General features: G+C 40.2%; 2 protein-coding genes across 6 annotated transcripts in view; one reads left to right on the top strand and one right to left on the bottom strand.

Moving 5' to 3' along the window:
• Positions 1-14,944, bottom strand: part of LOC129762780 (L-dopachrome tautomerase yellow-f) — a 403,523-nt gene that overhangs the window by 65,258 nt on the left and 323,321 nt on the right. The window lies entirely within an intron of this gene.
• Positions 1-14,944, top strand: part of LOC129762771 (uncharacterized) — a 32,392-nt gene that overhangs the window by 10,363 nt on the left and 7,085 nt on the right. For 2 of the 4 annotated variants that reach the window (XM_055761300.1, XM_055761296.1), the window contains exons 2-6: positions 2,451-2,764; positions 2,821-3,409; positions 3,479-4,768; positions 5,490-6,264; positions 6,331-9,813. In XM_055761300.1, the coding sequence (XP_055617275.1) occupies positions 2,451-2,764; positions 2,821-3,409; positions 3,479-4,768; positions 5,490-6,264; positions 6,331-9,813 (6,451 nt within the window). The remainder of the gene's footprint in view (positions 1-2,450; positions 2,765-2,820; positions 3,410-3,478; positions 4,769-5,489; positions 6,265-6,330; positions 9,814-14,944) is intronic. The other 2 variants (XM_055761299.1, XM_055761298.1) reach the window with 2 other exon arrangements.

Below are 14,944 nucleotides of genomic sequence, written 5' to 3'. Positions count from 1 at the left end.
TGGTAACTATGCGGGATAAATTTGTACCTATAAATTTAAGTCAGTTTAAGTCAGTTGTTTAGATATAAATTAATTTAACTAGAATATTCTTACTTTGATAATTTACTAATAATGGTTTCTAATTTTCTAATACTTCCTAGCTTTTATAGATAAATAATTATAATTTCCAAAGCTCACAATGTTCACGATTCTTTCTTTTGTCTTTATGATTTTTGTTTATGTTTACTTTTGACCACCTTCTTCTACTTCTTTATTTTCTGTCATCTTCTACCTTCAACTTTCCTGTCACCTACATGGTCTACTCTTTGGCAGGCCATGTGGTTTCTAGCAGTCGTCAGGGAGCCCAGCAATTCCGGGACTCGCGGCAACACCATTCGTTTCAACTCACCGATCAAGGCGAAACAAGATCATTTCCTTCAACAATTTCCGTATACAAGAAAGCATTGCTATTGGGCGGTACGAATTGAAGGAATTGTATAGCTATAACTCGTACTTATCTCCAATCATCCGGAGCAATATTATGCTCCAGAAACTTAATTCTATCCATTTTTGGAGCAGAATTGTTACAAGAAAGGAGAGCAAGAGGGAATTCTACTATCGAAAACTCGAAATTGAGGTCGCACCTTTCCTGTAGTATATCTCGAACAACTTTTTGCACGGGAGCGGGATCGGGACAAAACATCCGCGCAAAATTAAAAATCCATCGACGTGAATATTCTTCGCTTTCATTCGTTGAAGAGCGATTTCTCATGTTTTGAGCCACTTTCCATAATTTTTTCATTGACGTTTCTCGTGACAAACTTCCCACGAAATTTCGCCAATAAGCACGATTTTTCGCTTTGATCAAGTTTTTAAATTGATTTTCAAGGTTCAAATACGTTTGAAAATGTTCAATGGTTCCACGTTTCCGAAAAGCTTTAAATGCGTTCGATTTATTCTGATAAAGCTTGGAACATTGGCTATCTCACCATGGATTGGGAGGCCTTCGACGAATAGTGGAACTTGGGATGGGTTTCGTTTGAGCGCGAACTGCGCTGTCAAACGAGATCAAACGAGAAAGGAAGTTATATTCCTCCAATGGAGGTAAACCATCTCTGGAATTGATGGCTAGAGTAATCGCGTCCGCATATTTTTTTCCAGTCAATGTGTCTTGTGAGGTCATATGCCATGTTTATAGATTCAGAAGAGTTCGACCCAGTAGTGATGGATATTTTGATTGGTAAGTGATCACTACCGTTGGGGTCCTGGAAAACATTCCACTTGCAATCTAACGATAGTGAACTTGGGTTAGCAGGAGGTTTAGGTGCACATGTTGTTTTGTCTGTGGTCCTAACGGTCATATTGAAGCTGTTTCAAAGGTCATATATCAACAATTTTGTCGTCGTACTGCTCCCCCCAGGCGGTTCCGTGAGAGTTGAAGTCTCCCAAGATCACTATGGCTCAGGAGGGAGTGAGCACATGTCAGCAAGTTGCTTGCGGCTAACCGCAGCTCTCGGAGGCCAATACAAGCTGACAATACGGAAGCCGGACGGAACCAGATTTTGCTTGTCCACTGCACTCGATATTTTAAGCAAACTAACGGAGAGTATCATCGATGGGACTTGTCGTTGAACTTTGGTTGTGGGCACATTTTTGCGCCTGGAATTCCCTTGGAAAATTAACGGTGTGCCCTCGTTAGCTGTATCCTCTTCCATTTCGTCAACTGGCAACGTGGAGAAGACATTGTGTGTGGAGATTGGTAGTTGTTGGGCCAGTGGAGAAGCGCCCTTTAAAATTTCCGCAAAAGTGCGCTTCGAGCGTTCCTTTAAAGAGCGCTTTTGTTTCTCCCAGCGACTCTCGTAAGTTTCACAGACTGAGGGCACGTGTGGGATGTGGGGTTATGCCCAGTCGCATCGCATTCACCCACATGCTGCTCTCCGCAAGTGGCACGGCGCTCCTTGTTGGCACAATAAGCTGAAGTCTGATCAACTTACTTACATTTTTGATTTTTGAAGTAATGGGCTTTGGCACAAAGAGTCGCACCGGTAGCCTCAATTTTCCCACCATATCGTAGTCAGAGAGGGAGGAATCAGTAAAAAAAAATTCGAAACGAGTCGGACAGCGTCAATTTCTTGTTCTCCCCATCATGGGAGACTTTATCGAGTTGGCGACAATCCAAGACTTTCACTTCCATCGAGGGAAGCTGTTTGAATTTGTTTCAGTTGTCACACCCCCCCATTTCATGGGAGGGAATAAATGTGCGATATTTGAGAGTACACCCGAGTATTTGAGAGTTTTACACCCAGTATGAACTGGTGAACACGATAGTTTTATTCACACAATCACTTGAGCTTAAAACAAAGCGAACTGCTCGGTACAACCTTTGTGAGCCGAATGAAAACTTGAATTTGTTACGAAACAATATCCTTTTTGTGTTCATTGAAGTCTCAAATTGAGTAATTTATTTGCAGCGACAAGGATTCCCAGCTATACGGTCGCTATATGGACCTGATGGATAAATCCTCCCTGAAATGGATGACGGATGGGCGTATCAATACCAAGAAAAACATACAAATCTCCCTTGGCTCCAACCTGCCGCTGTCCAACGAGATGACGTTCATTTTGGTGTTCAGCATGTTGTACACGCGCGATCCTCATCAGTTGTTCGAATTGCTTTGTCTCCAGCTGCGTTCGATTGTGAAGGCATACAGCCAAGGGCTGCAGGATCTGATCATCGAAACAAGCGACGGGGAGCTGAAATATAATCCCACGGAATTGGTAACTTGTAAGTATTTTCTACATCCAAACACATCGCGAAATACATCATAACATTTCGTCTAGATATTCTCGACGGTTACGATAGACTGTTGCACTCTTCCAAAGAGCTAACCCCGTTACTGTTCGAATTGCAACGGGGACATCTGCATAAATTTCGTCTCACGTGGAATTTGATAAACAAACGCATGTATGAAAGGTTTGTGTATTTCGAGGTGCAGAAAATCATCCCCGATTGTATTGTGAAGCTGAAGGAACTGTTGCATGAGGACGATTACAAGTCTATAGTGTGTCGGTTTATCCATTTCGATAACGATATGAATGCGATGACGCAGACTTGGTGTGATGCTTGGTGTCTACTGCACGAGTACCACAAAACGCGGGAAGATGCGGCTCGCAGAAAACGTATCCATTCAGCTCATTTGCTGCTTCTGACCGTTAGAGAATCGGAGTTCAACTTCGACGCAGAGGTGTTGCAGCGAAGGGAACGTTCGATCGTGGAATGGCTACCGGTGGACGACCGATGCTTGGTATGGCAATATGCGTTGCATAACTTGAAAACGAAATGGATTGTCTGTACCAATCCCAGGCTAACGGCGCCGATCGTTAACATCAATTGTAAGAAATGCAATAATACCTTGGCGGCGCATCATGTGTAAGCGAATGTTAGATGAATTATGTACCAGTTTAGTTGAGGTTTAATTTTTTTTCGTTCCACCCCCAGCGAATGTATCTGTCGCACTTGTATGCTTGCGGGTGGTACATGTTACGTGGAGCCGAAAAAGGAATTGTATTGCGCCAAGTGTTCGTTCTTCAACACGTTGGATCAACATTACAGCGACTACGTAGGGAGTTCCTCCAGAAAGCCGTCCGGTGAAAAAAGCTTGAAAAAACATATTAATGGTATGATTGTATCTTCTCAGTCATCGTCATCGAGGTCAACAGTAGAAATTGCGTTAGTGGAACCACCTGAGAAAGGAACAGGAGTTGGGAATTCTCCTGCAATTGCTACGAGAGACACGACCAATTCCACTTCCAAATTGGACGTAACGAAGAAAAGTTCAAACAACAACGCTATTCTCTACCATATTTCGTGGGCTATGTTCAAGCATATACCGGGCAGACAGGCCTACACATGGACAACGCTTGAACCGAAGCGCTTCTGCATCTTTCAAGCCGAGCCTTGCAAAATGAACGCATGTCGGATTGCAATCAATATCATTGCCATGCTCTATCCTCTGAATTTGTCCAAATTTTTGATCAAATCCTATTACCCCCTGAAGGACAACGAGCGAAGGAGAATGGTAGAAAATTGGAACACCGACGTTAAGCAATTTATGCAGAAGTTTTGCGACGATATCAACAAACGATGGCGAAAGGAAGTCGTTGATCGAATTCATCCGCTGCATTTCCTGGATTTACTTTGGGAAGCGGACGATGCTGATTCAGCGTTGTTGGGTAACATGGCTTCAGCTTTCGCGGAGTGGTTCCTAATAGATTTCCAGTGCCCACATCGAAATACCATTTATCAGTATTTCATTAAGTTTTTCTTGGCGAAAGGCTCCGATATAGAGTTCGACATGAATTGCTTCGAGTGTATAAGTTGTTCGCGGTTGTTTAACTGGTGCACGCCCGCATCCCCACTGAGACAGATGATTGTGGATGATATGCACAACAAAATATTGAGAGTCAACTGGAGCGCTATTTTGCCAGAGGAAGCGCTTGCAGCGATTATTGGGTGCAGTGCGTCACCGGCTTTGACTGCATGTGACAAGTTATCTGCGGTAAATAGTATTTTTATGCCCGCGGATTCTGTTACAATGGACTCAAATGATGGTCCACCCTCTATGTCTGATGCAGTCGCCGATCCTATCGTGAAACTTTGCACGAGCGATGGTTCCATCTGTAAGGATTGCAAAAGTAATTTTGCTGACGCGGTGACCAAAACGGAAATTTTCGAAAAGGAGATTAAGCAACCGCTGGTGGAGGCTCTCAAACTTGCTGCTAGTAACAAGTGAGTATTTTTGATATTTCATACGTAATTTTTTTTCAGGTACATACCAGGAATGGGTGCGATTTGGCAATGCACTTCTCTTTGAATAATCTTTTTACCCGTAGTTTTGACGAATATGTCTCCCGAGGATTATCGTCACATTATCGTCGATATTGGGTCAAATAATTTTCTTCCGATTTGCTTTGTGATGTTGTGTATTGAAAATCTTGCTACAAGGGATTCATACAATATTTGGCACAAAAATGTTAACTCATTCGATTTATGCAGAAATTTGTCTTTCATGGCATTTCATTTCCGACGGACACCACACTTACATTTCGGGGTCGTATCCGAGTCGCTATCCGAATCAGAAGACATTCCGATTATGTTGAGTTGTGCATGTTTCTTACGGCATTCGTTAAACAATGAATGAAATTGTATGTCTATCGCAGTGCCGCCCGTGGTGATAATTGAAACGTGGACTATTTGAAACCCCAATGAAAGGGGATTCGTAGTTTTTTTTAAATTTTGACAGTCAATGTAGGTATTCTTAAGGATTCAACAACTGCCAAAAAGTCAATTTTGATAAAATTGGCATTTATGAGTTTCTCAAAAAAAAAAGCATTCAATTGTGCTTCCGACAAGTCTTGCAACGTTATTTTCAATTGGTTTCGATAAAATTTGATTTTAGATTTGAACTAACAAATCAAATTGCTACAGTAATATTAAACTTTCTTTACAGAGTACTTGAATCCGAGCTGCAAAATCTTCAAAAGGAACACACCATGCTGAAGGATATGGTTCGTGATTTGGAACAAATACACGAGCATAAGCATAGTTACAGCACCAATCAGCCGGAGTGCAACGGCATCGGTAATGACACTAGTACTGGTACGAATAGCACAAATAAACCACACAACATTGCAAAGAATATCAACAAGGTCAAAAATGTCGCAAATGACAACTCCAAATCCAGTGATGTTGTCCCGCAAAGTGGAGGTGCAATAATACCAGCAGTGTCACCACCCATCATTAGTGGTAGTCCAATTGTGAAAAAATCAGCCACGACTGTCATTAATAGTCCCACCAAAATCATGCCCAATCAATCAACATGTGCTCCTCCCAAAACGGTTGCACATATACAGCAATCTAACTCGAAACTATGTGCGCCAGGAACGTCGTCGCCACAAACGGGTAAGGTTGTAACGAAAGTTACAAATACAACACAGAAGAGAACTGGCCCAGTAAATCTGCCACCTTCGCCAACGACGCCAGTTCCACCTCAAAGCAAGGTGAGCTCGATGGCTGCAAGTCTGCATTCAGCTCCAGTTGCGTCAACTGTGTCCCCCTCCACGAGCATAAGTAGCAATGGCACTGGTAGTTCAACTAGTCCGCATGCGATACAATGTAAGGAGGAACATAAGAAGGCATGTCACCGTGGTGTTAACGGAGGCGAAAAAGGAGACGGTTCTTGTGTGTGTTATTATTGCACACTTTTCGGACAGAGCGTTTGTTTGGTAAGTGGTTGAGCACAACATTCTAGGTGATGTGGTTTGCGGATTCTAAATTTCTCTTTTTATCAGGAATGCAACCATAACCAGCGAACGAACGAAACGCGCGATCGACTGCGAAAGAAAATAAAACAGTTGCAAAGTAATAAAGATACCCAGCAAATGAAATCGTTGAATCTCAAAAACATTAAGATTCCTCCAGGCGGTTTGCTCAAGAAGATTAATACCAACAAGAGCAATTCGACGAATGCAGTATCGACGGGTAATGCTGTCGCACCAAGTACCGCCGCATCCAAAGGAGCAACCTACACGAAGACGGAAGTCACAAAAAACAGCAACGTAATGGCTGGCTCGGTTGTTACGAACCTAACAACGGCTGCCGCAACCACGGCTAAGGTTCCTTCAACAGTAACAACGCCGCCCGCGAGCAAGTCCCTTTCTTCAGCCATTACAACCAAGATGAACGGTACAGCAATAAGGAATGAGGTATCCCACCCTCTATCGATACCGCAACAGACTCCGAAGATGAACATAAACCCGATCGTTCAAGTGAAAAAGGCCCCACCACCATTGACCACAGTGGAAGAACAGTCACTAGATGATATTTTGAAGTTTATTGAAGGTGATGATGCAGCTAAGCAGGCAAGCAACAAGAAGGTTTCTAAGAAGATCAAACAGAAACAGAAGAAACATGACCTGAAGAAAATTAGCGAACTTGGCGAACTCAGCCAGAAATTCTCTGAGTTTCAATTGGAGGAACAAAATGCTCAAAAAAGGTTACAATTCCAGCAGCATCTGAAGAAAAAAGACAAAAATCAACTTTTGGATGACATTAAAGCCTACGAAGAGAAGAAGATCCAACTACAAACCGATATTAACAACCTAGTTTCTAGCATACGCAGCAGTAATCCTGATTTCAGTTTTAGATTCGATGATGGCTCCAGCAAACCTGCGGCGAATTCAGCGAAGGAAAGTCCGATGAAGGTTACATTGGTTAAACGACCAGCGCCATCCGGAACGTCTTCTAGTGTGCAGCGGAATACCAACACAAAGCATCTGCAGAAACAGCTTCTTCAACAGCAAACTTCCACTACTGATGAGGCAACAGTTCCAAAGAATGTGAGTAAGGAAGGTCTAGGTCGAAGAATGGTAACAATTAAGCGAACCATCGTGTCACATTCCGAACCACAGGTTACTGTCACCGCGAAGGGGCCCTCACCAGACCAGGATAAACTGTTGTGCACTTTCGTAAATGGTCAAATTTTCCCGGCAAATGGCGCAATTCCACCGCCTGAGCCTGGTTCTCCGTTGCAACAAGAGTATGAGCAGTTCGAGCAGTCCCGGATGAAACGAATGTTCAGTGATGCGTGTGACTTACTGATGAAAAATGCGGTTACCACGGACAGTGACGTGATGATAGCTGAGAAGCTATTGAAACTGAGCTTCCGAGAACAGCCGCAACAATTTCAGGTACAAGCTGTCCGAAAGATAGACGAACTTGTCGGGAAACTACAAGACAACGGTAGATTGGAGGAGAAAAAGAAAGAGAATATTATCTCGCTGATCAGCAGACTGACTGTTAAATTGGCACAGATTCACAAACCGATAAGTACGATGAGCAAGACACAATCAAATGCTGCTATGCAAATTCCGCAGAAGACGAGCCATAGACTGGAGCTGGAAGACGAGCCACCGTGTGATGAAGGGAAAAAGAAGAAAAAGAAAAAGAAGAATTCATTGGCGGACGAAATAAATGAGATCGACGAAATCGTTGCCAAACTTGATGGGCTCGATGTTAGCGGTGGTCCGAAGAAGGGAGCGGATAAAAAAGGACCGATGAAGATTTTGAATCGAAAAATGAGCAAAGATTCGATCAGCTCGAACGGAAGTACCCATAAAATGAAGGATGAAAAAGAGAATAAGAGTAAAGAAAAAAATAGAAACGATTCTGGCAAAGAGCGATCGAACAAAATCACAGTGAAGGAAACAGAGGTTAAGAAAAAAGTGGTACGTAAAAAGAATGACGGTTATATCGACCCCGAATTTGACAATAACACATTCAAGTTGCTAAAAGCGGATGATTCCGAATCGGAGATAGAAGAAGAGATTCAAGTGGAGGAAGAGAAGAAAGTTTGCACTGTGGGTAAATGTGAGAATGTGAAACCAGAAACAACGTCCACAGCTTCATTGACACCACTTTCTCCAAAAATCGATGATTCAGCGCTGACACCAGTTATGGTTACAGCGAATAAAAAAGTTAATAAAAAGAAGAATGAGAAAATGAAGAATTCAGTTGCTCCATCGTGTGATATGAGCAAAGAGTCTAAGCAAGTGAAGAATAAGGAAAACTTGTCTCCTGCTTCGGTACCGATTGTTCAGAAGAATTCTAAAAGCGTCAATTCCAACGGTAATATTATTAATAACGAAAAGCCTCTTTCGGCTGGAATTAAATTATCAATTCTTGAAAATCCCGATTCGTCAAAGCGACAAAAGAAACTCAGAAAGCAAGATCAAGTTAAAACAAACCAATCCAAGTCTCCTGTACCGAATCGTAGATTTGAGAAAACATCGAAAAATCCGGAGAAAGCCTCGAAAAGAAATGACCGTAATTTGAACGTCAATGAACAGATGGTTGAAAATAACGTACCAGTGACCACGTCCCGAACGGGAACCTTCCCCAAAATTCCGAACACATTCCCACCGGGTGATAACTCATTTGGCGCTAGCATAATGGACCAACTCAGTCGTGGAATTCGCGTGGAGGGACTGCAGTTGCCTCCAGGCATCACGCTGACCCGAGTGGATGCCGCCCAGGCAGAAGCGATAAAGGCAAAACGGGAATCGATAAAGAAGATTTGCGAGCCAATGCGAACGGTTCAAATGGAACGACCAATAGTTTCCCCTCCACAGCTCATGAGTTCTTCCGGTGTTATAGGCCCAGGAATGTTGATGATGAATACACTGATGGTGCAACCAACTGTTAGCACGGTTCCCGGCCAGGATGCCATTATCATGGTCGATACCAATAGACTTAAGGAGCGTGCAACAGGTGAAAGTGACACAACAACTAAACAAAATACTTCATCTAAAAAAAATAAGCGCAAAAATAAAAACAAAAGTAAGCATGACTCATCAAACGATAGCCACTCCACATCGGATGGCAACAAAAATAAAACAGAGAACAAAATCGTGACACTTCGCAATCCAATGTTCCACACCGTTACTCCCGCAAAATTGTCGTCTTCGGGAGATTCTTCGTCAAAGAATGTCACAATGGGACACGATCAGCCGGCTGCAATATTCAAAAATAACAACGGAATGTTCACTATACGCAATCCACTGCTTCATCAATCCATTGGGGGTGAAGAAACTCCCTCGACGGCCGGTTTTAGACCATTCAACAGTAGTTACTTGGTAGAGAACGGTATATACCCGCAGCCTACATCAGTGGCACCACCTAACACAACTGCCACAACGAGCATGACTCATCCGAAGCGACAACAGATGGCGATGAAGGATTCAAATTTCGTATCGTATGTGCCGGCGCCCAGTTCTGTAAGTTACTAAATGATTCAAATTCTAATAAGTTAATTGCTTCCACTTTCAAATTACATCTATCTTAGCTTGGTTGTTGAAGACTGTTAAGTGATTAGTTTCCAGATTTACGCCAGACCTACTTTATCGACCCTTCGATCTTTGATTTTATTGAAACTTTTGTGTGTAACTCAAATATTTGATTTAAGATAGCTACGTTTATATCTAATAAGAACCTAGCAAACATTAAATCGAATAACTTGGCATATTCTAAGTAGCATATAAAGTGAGATCGAATCAAAATTATATATAATGTCGATCAAAGGATACTTTAGTAAAATTGCTCTATACGAAATCATATATGCACACTGCCCATGTTTGTATATGAGACGTAAACGGCAAAATGAACAAAATTGGCTTTTGCACTGTTACGCATTCTACACAATGTAATACGTATGCTCAACATGCGAACATACATTTTTTGTTCGAAAACATTTGAGCAATTATGAAAAAAACGTTTTCGAAAAATCAATGTACGCATAACATAGTTGCTGAGCCTCTATCTACCTAAATAATCATATAGTTTGCACTAGGATTGCTTTTTCTTGAATGGCGTTAACGTTCCCTGTGGAACTTTTGCCGTCTCAACGTATGTATTAACTAGCGTCATTTATTAATACTTAGTTGAGATTTCTTAAGCCAAATAACACGCCTTGAATGTATTCCGAGGGGCAAGCTCTAGAATACGCGTGACCACAATGCAAGTCGGAGGAAATTTCTCTGACGAAACATTCCCCGGCCAATTTCTCTGACAAAAAATTCCCCGGCCAGAACGGGAATCGAACCCGAACACCCGGCATGATAATGTGAGACGCTATCCACTCGGCCACGGATGCACTAGGATTGCGCGATCTTTATAAAAAGATCGATCTTGTCGAATCGACTTTCCAAACGACGTAGGGATCGATCTACTGATTAAATCGACACCAAAGAATCGATCTTTGCCGAATCAATCTTTGAAAAAATAAAAGCTTTTTTTCGATTTATCTGCTTATTGTATATGCATGTCGTCTTTTCTTCAAACAGGGAATACAAATTTCATATTTCTAGTCAAACATCAAACGCATTTTGTGTTGTTCCTCAGCATGAAATCCAAAGCCACGGGGCATTCATATTGTGCCGTCAGGCATTCGTTTCATTAAATAAATTAATTGACAAAGCATTATCAGAATTTTAACAACCGCCCAGAACTCAGCTGACAATGATCCCATAAAAGCCAATCGTGCCATACATCTGTCATTCAAGCGAAGCCGATTCTTGACTTTGGCGCCAGTACTAAAAAACAACCTTTCGTCTGCAATTGGTGTCAACATCAGGTTCAGTGATCCTTTACGCAACTGGTTACAGTACATCCCCTCAGTAGCTGCAGCTAGTTCTGTCTATGTCAGGATTTGTACCGAAGTAAATCGTAGAAGAAGCGATCCAAATGTTGACACTATGTTTAAAAAAATGTTAGGTGGCCTTTGGTGAGATGAAATATCGATGTATACTGAAAAACAAATCTACAAAAAGTTTTTCTATGGTCAAAAAGATCGAAAACAAAAAAAATCGATTCTCTCGAGTACAAAAGATCGATCCAAGAAATCGGAAATCGAAATGAAAAAGATCGATCTTCTAAGAATCGATCTGAGATCGCCCAATCCTAGTTTGCACTAATGACTTATGAATCAGGATCTGCTATATTAGTTGAATATGAATTTCGCTTTGCGTAGTCCATATGATGCATGGAGCGGTTCGATATGTATGTGTTAGAGGCAAAGAAGAAAATAAACTTTCTGCACCGAAACCGTACATGACGGTTTTGGTTTGTTGGCTCGTATGTCATGAAGTGCGAACTGAAGCATAGTTGTCTGGTTTTTTTGTGTCGTGATTTGTAGCACGTAAGAGCAAAAGAATGCCACTGGGGGAAACGGCGTCGTTATTGACTATGTAAAGCTCGAATCATCGAAACTTGCACAATGAGAACGGTTTGCTACTCCCAAGCGTCATTCAGTGTGTTCTTTGTGCAATTTCGCTGATTCAGGTCAATCACGGATAGCAACTTCGAAGTGTACAGTCTACCCAAGCTCAAGCTTTAGTGATCAATATCTCGTGTAATATCGATCATAAAAAGTTTAGGCTCGTTGTAAAGGTGACTGTTTTTTTGTTCCATTCAGTTGTGAGTTACAGGGTATTAACAATGGGGGTCAACAAACAGAAGATTCGGTACATTTTACACTTTTTCTTTTATAAAGGCGAAAATGCAAGCCAGGCCGCTGAAATTGTGAATGGTGTTTGTGGTGCCGATACTGCAACAGTAAAATACGCGCAATTGATTTTTTAATTTTTTTTTTAAATTTTCTGTCCTAACGAACTAAGAGATCTAAATTTAGTGCAACACACTAAATTTAGATCTCTTAGTTCGATTGAGCTGAAATTTTGGATAGGGTATTTTTCCGCGGGAATCAACATTTTGAAGGAAGTCCGACCTGTAATTGATTAATTAAAACACGTAACACTGAACCTTAATTGATTATTTTAAAATAAATTTCAAGACATTTCTACTAAAATATAATAGACGACCAAGAATGACATATCCGATTGCATCTTTTCCGTATTATATGTACGAGTTTTACCTGGTCTCGGATTATATTTCCATCGGAACAAATTTTCTCCATCATCATCACCACTCATTTTGAATATTTATACCCCCACCACTTAACCCTCTATAAGACCGTGGTAACGAATCGACTCCAACTTCAGAGAACATAATTAATACATGAGAAAGAACACATATTTACCTTTGATAAAATTTTAGCTATTCTTCTGTAGGAACATTTAATCACTGCGACCATCAAGCCAAGCCGCCCATAGACGTTCAATATCATTGCACAATATTTTGGTTTGTGCAATATCATTGTTCGTCTAGAGGCAATACTGAAAGATTGTGCAATATATTGTATAAAATCTTGAAAATATATTGTGCAAACAGGATAATATTGTGCTGTCTGTTGGCAATATTGCGCAATATACTGTCAGTTGATCTCTAGTGGTCGTTTGAACTAAGTACGCGTTATTATCATGAGTGACGAGAATGTTGAAAAAGAATCTATTGATGTGTACATTTTCGGCTCGACTGACCAATAGGGGCTAGCGGTCGTCATGATCTTAAGCGGCCCATAAACAATATTGACTATAAACAATTATATTGCACAAACCAAAATATTGCGCAAAAATATTAAACGTTTATGGGCCATTTTACACAATAGATCCTAAATGGAACGTTGCCACTGAAAAACTTATCAACTTTTTGCATTTTCATGAATTTAAACAAAATTTTCTGCGCTTTAAAATCGCTGTTTTACTACATAAAAAATGACTCCCGAAATAAAAACCATTCATTTTTAGCAGCACAAAAAAATGGTGTAGAAGTCTTTGGTTAAGCAAAATATTGAAATGAGTGAAGCGAAAAAATTTTTTTTTCAGGGTGCTAATAAAGTTGCCACGGCTTTATGAAGGTTTAAAGTTAATTGAATAATTCCTGTTTTTAGTAACATAAATATTGTCATATTTACAAGTGGTGGTGGTTACAAAATAATTATAACCTCACAAACATTTTTCGCCATTCGTTTTTTTGGTTTTTTTTACAAAAGTCGTGGTGGCAGTGGAACTTCATACAAATCATTCGTCGAAAAGTGTCTCCTTTTTCACCGCTTGTTTACATCGACGAATATATTTTTTTCCACTATGTTTCGTAGGAGAGTGTATACATACTGACAGATTTCTACTACGAGGTGTTTAATGAAGGATGAAAGGTGGGAATGTTTATGTTTATATATGATTTATCGTACGATTTAATTGAATGTATAAAAGTTGTCAACAAAACTGGAGTTTAGCACATTTTTAAATTTGAACAAATATTGATAAGAGATCCCCAGCAATTCTTGATGTTTATTGCGTGATTTGGTAACTGTATAAGTTACTGGAAACGAAGGTTTAGTGTAATGATTTTATTTTGAGGATTATATTCACAAACATACAAGTATGATTAATATAAATTGCATGTATATGATGCGCCTGCAAACGTGGAGGCGATATACATACATCCTAGAAAATAATAAATCGTATAATTATCGTTTATATTATATCATATACCCCAATATACATGTATATGGCCTCCAATTTCATATGCATATGCCAGTTATATACATAATACAAGTAATGTGTCCTAGAGGTATGTAAATCGCCTCCATTTTTAGATTTTTGACATAGGACCACATCTTACATTAAGGGTGCCAAATCAGAAAACAGGTCACGTTTTTATGAAATAAAGTTAACGTTAATAACTATTTTTACTACGAACGGATTTAAACGTTTTGTATACCAATCGAATCGGAAATTTTCTAAGATTTTTATTGTTTGATATGCTATACATTACAATCCCATAGTCTGTATATGGTTTAAATTGATGAAAATTGGAAACATTCCCATTTTTCCATACATTTGTTCTGTCCATTTGTGTGCTTTCCTGAACAGAGCTGTCAATAACGGGTAACTTATGCAGCCGCTAGAACAGAAACAACGAAGAGGGAATAATATAAATAATATTCGAAATGACAAACCATCAAATTTCAAAAGAAAAAAGATTGCGTAGTCCTACGTTCTAAGCGGTCGTGTCTCAGATACAACCCCTCGAATTTTTTTTACGATTTATTTTTGCTGGGCAGGCCCGAAGACAGTTCCAAATTGTTAAAATATGAATGAAATTTTTTACTTCATGTTATTTGATTACTTGAAACATGTAGTACTGAACTTTATTTAACCATTTCTATATAAATTTTTCGATATTTCCACTAAAGCACAATAAACAATCAGGAATGAAGTATCCGAGTGCAACTCTTTCGTATCATATGTAAGAACTTTAATTGCCCTAGAATCATATTTCAGATAGCCGTACGGGATAGCTGCGGCTTGATAATCCAAACAACCGAAGTTAAAATCCCATCGGAGCAATTTTATAACCGTCGCCACCACTCATATCAAACATTTATGATCCTAAAAGTCAATTGATTAATTCCTATTTGTACAAACATAAATGTTTATAAAGGTTCTA

Source organism: Toxorhynchites rutilus, chromosome 1 (assembly GCF_029784135.1).
Source record: "Toxorhynchites rutilus septentrionalis strain SRP chromosome 1, ASM2978413v1, whole genome shotgun sequence".
In the NCBI taxonomy this organism is placed as follows: domain Eukaryota; kingdom Metazoa; phylum Arthropoda; class Insecta; order Diptera; family Culicidae; genus Toxorhynchites; species Toxorhynchites rutilus.
Note: the sequence above shows the minus strand (reverse complement) of the source record. Positions and strands in the feature narration are given on the sequence as shown.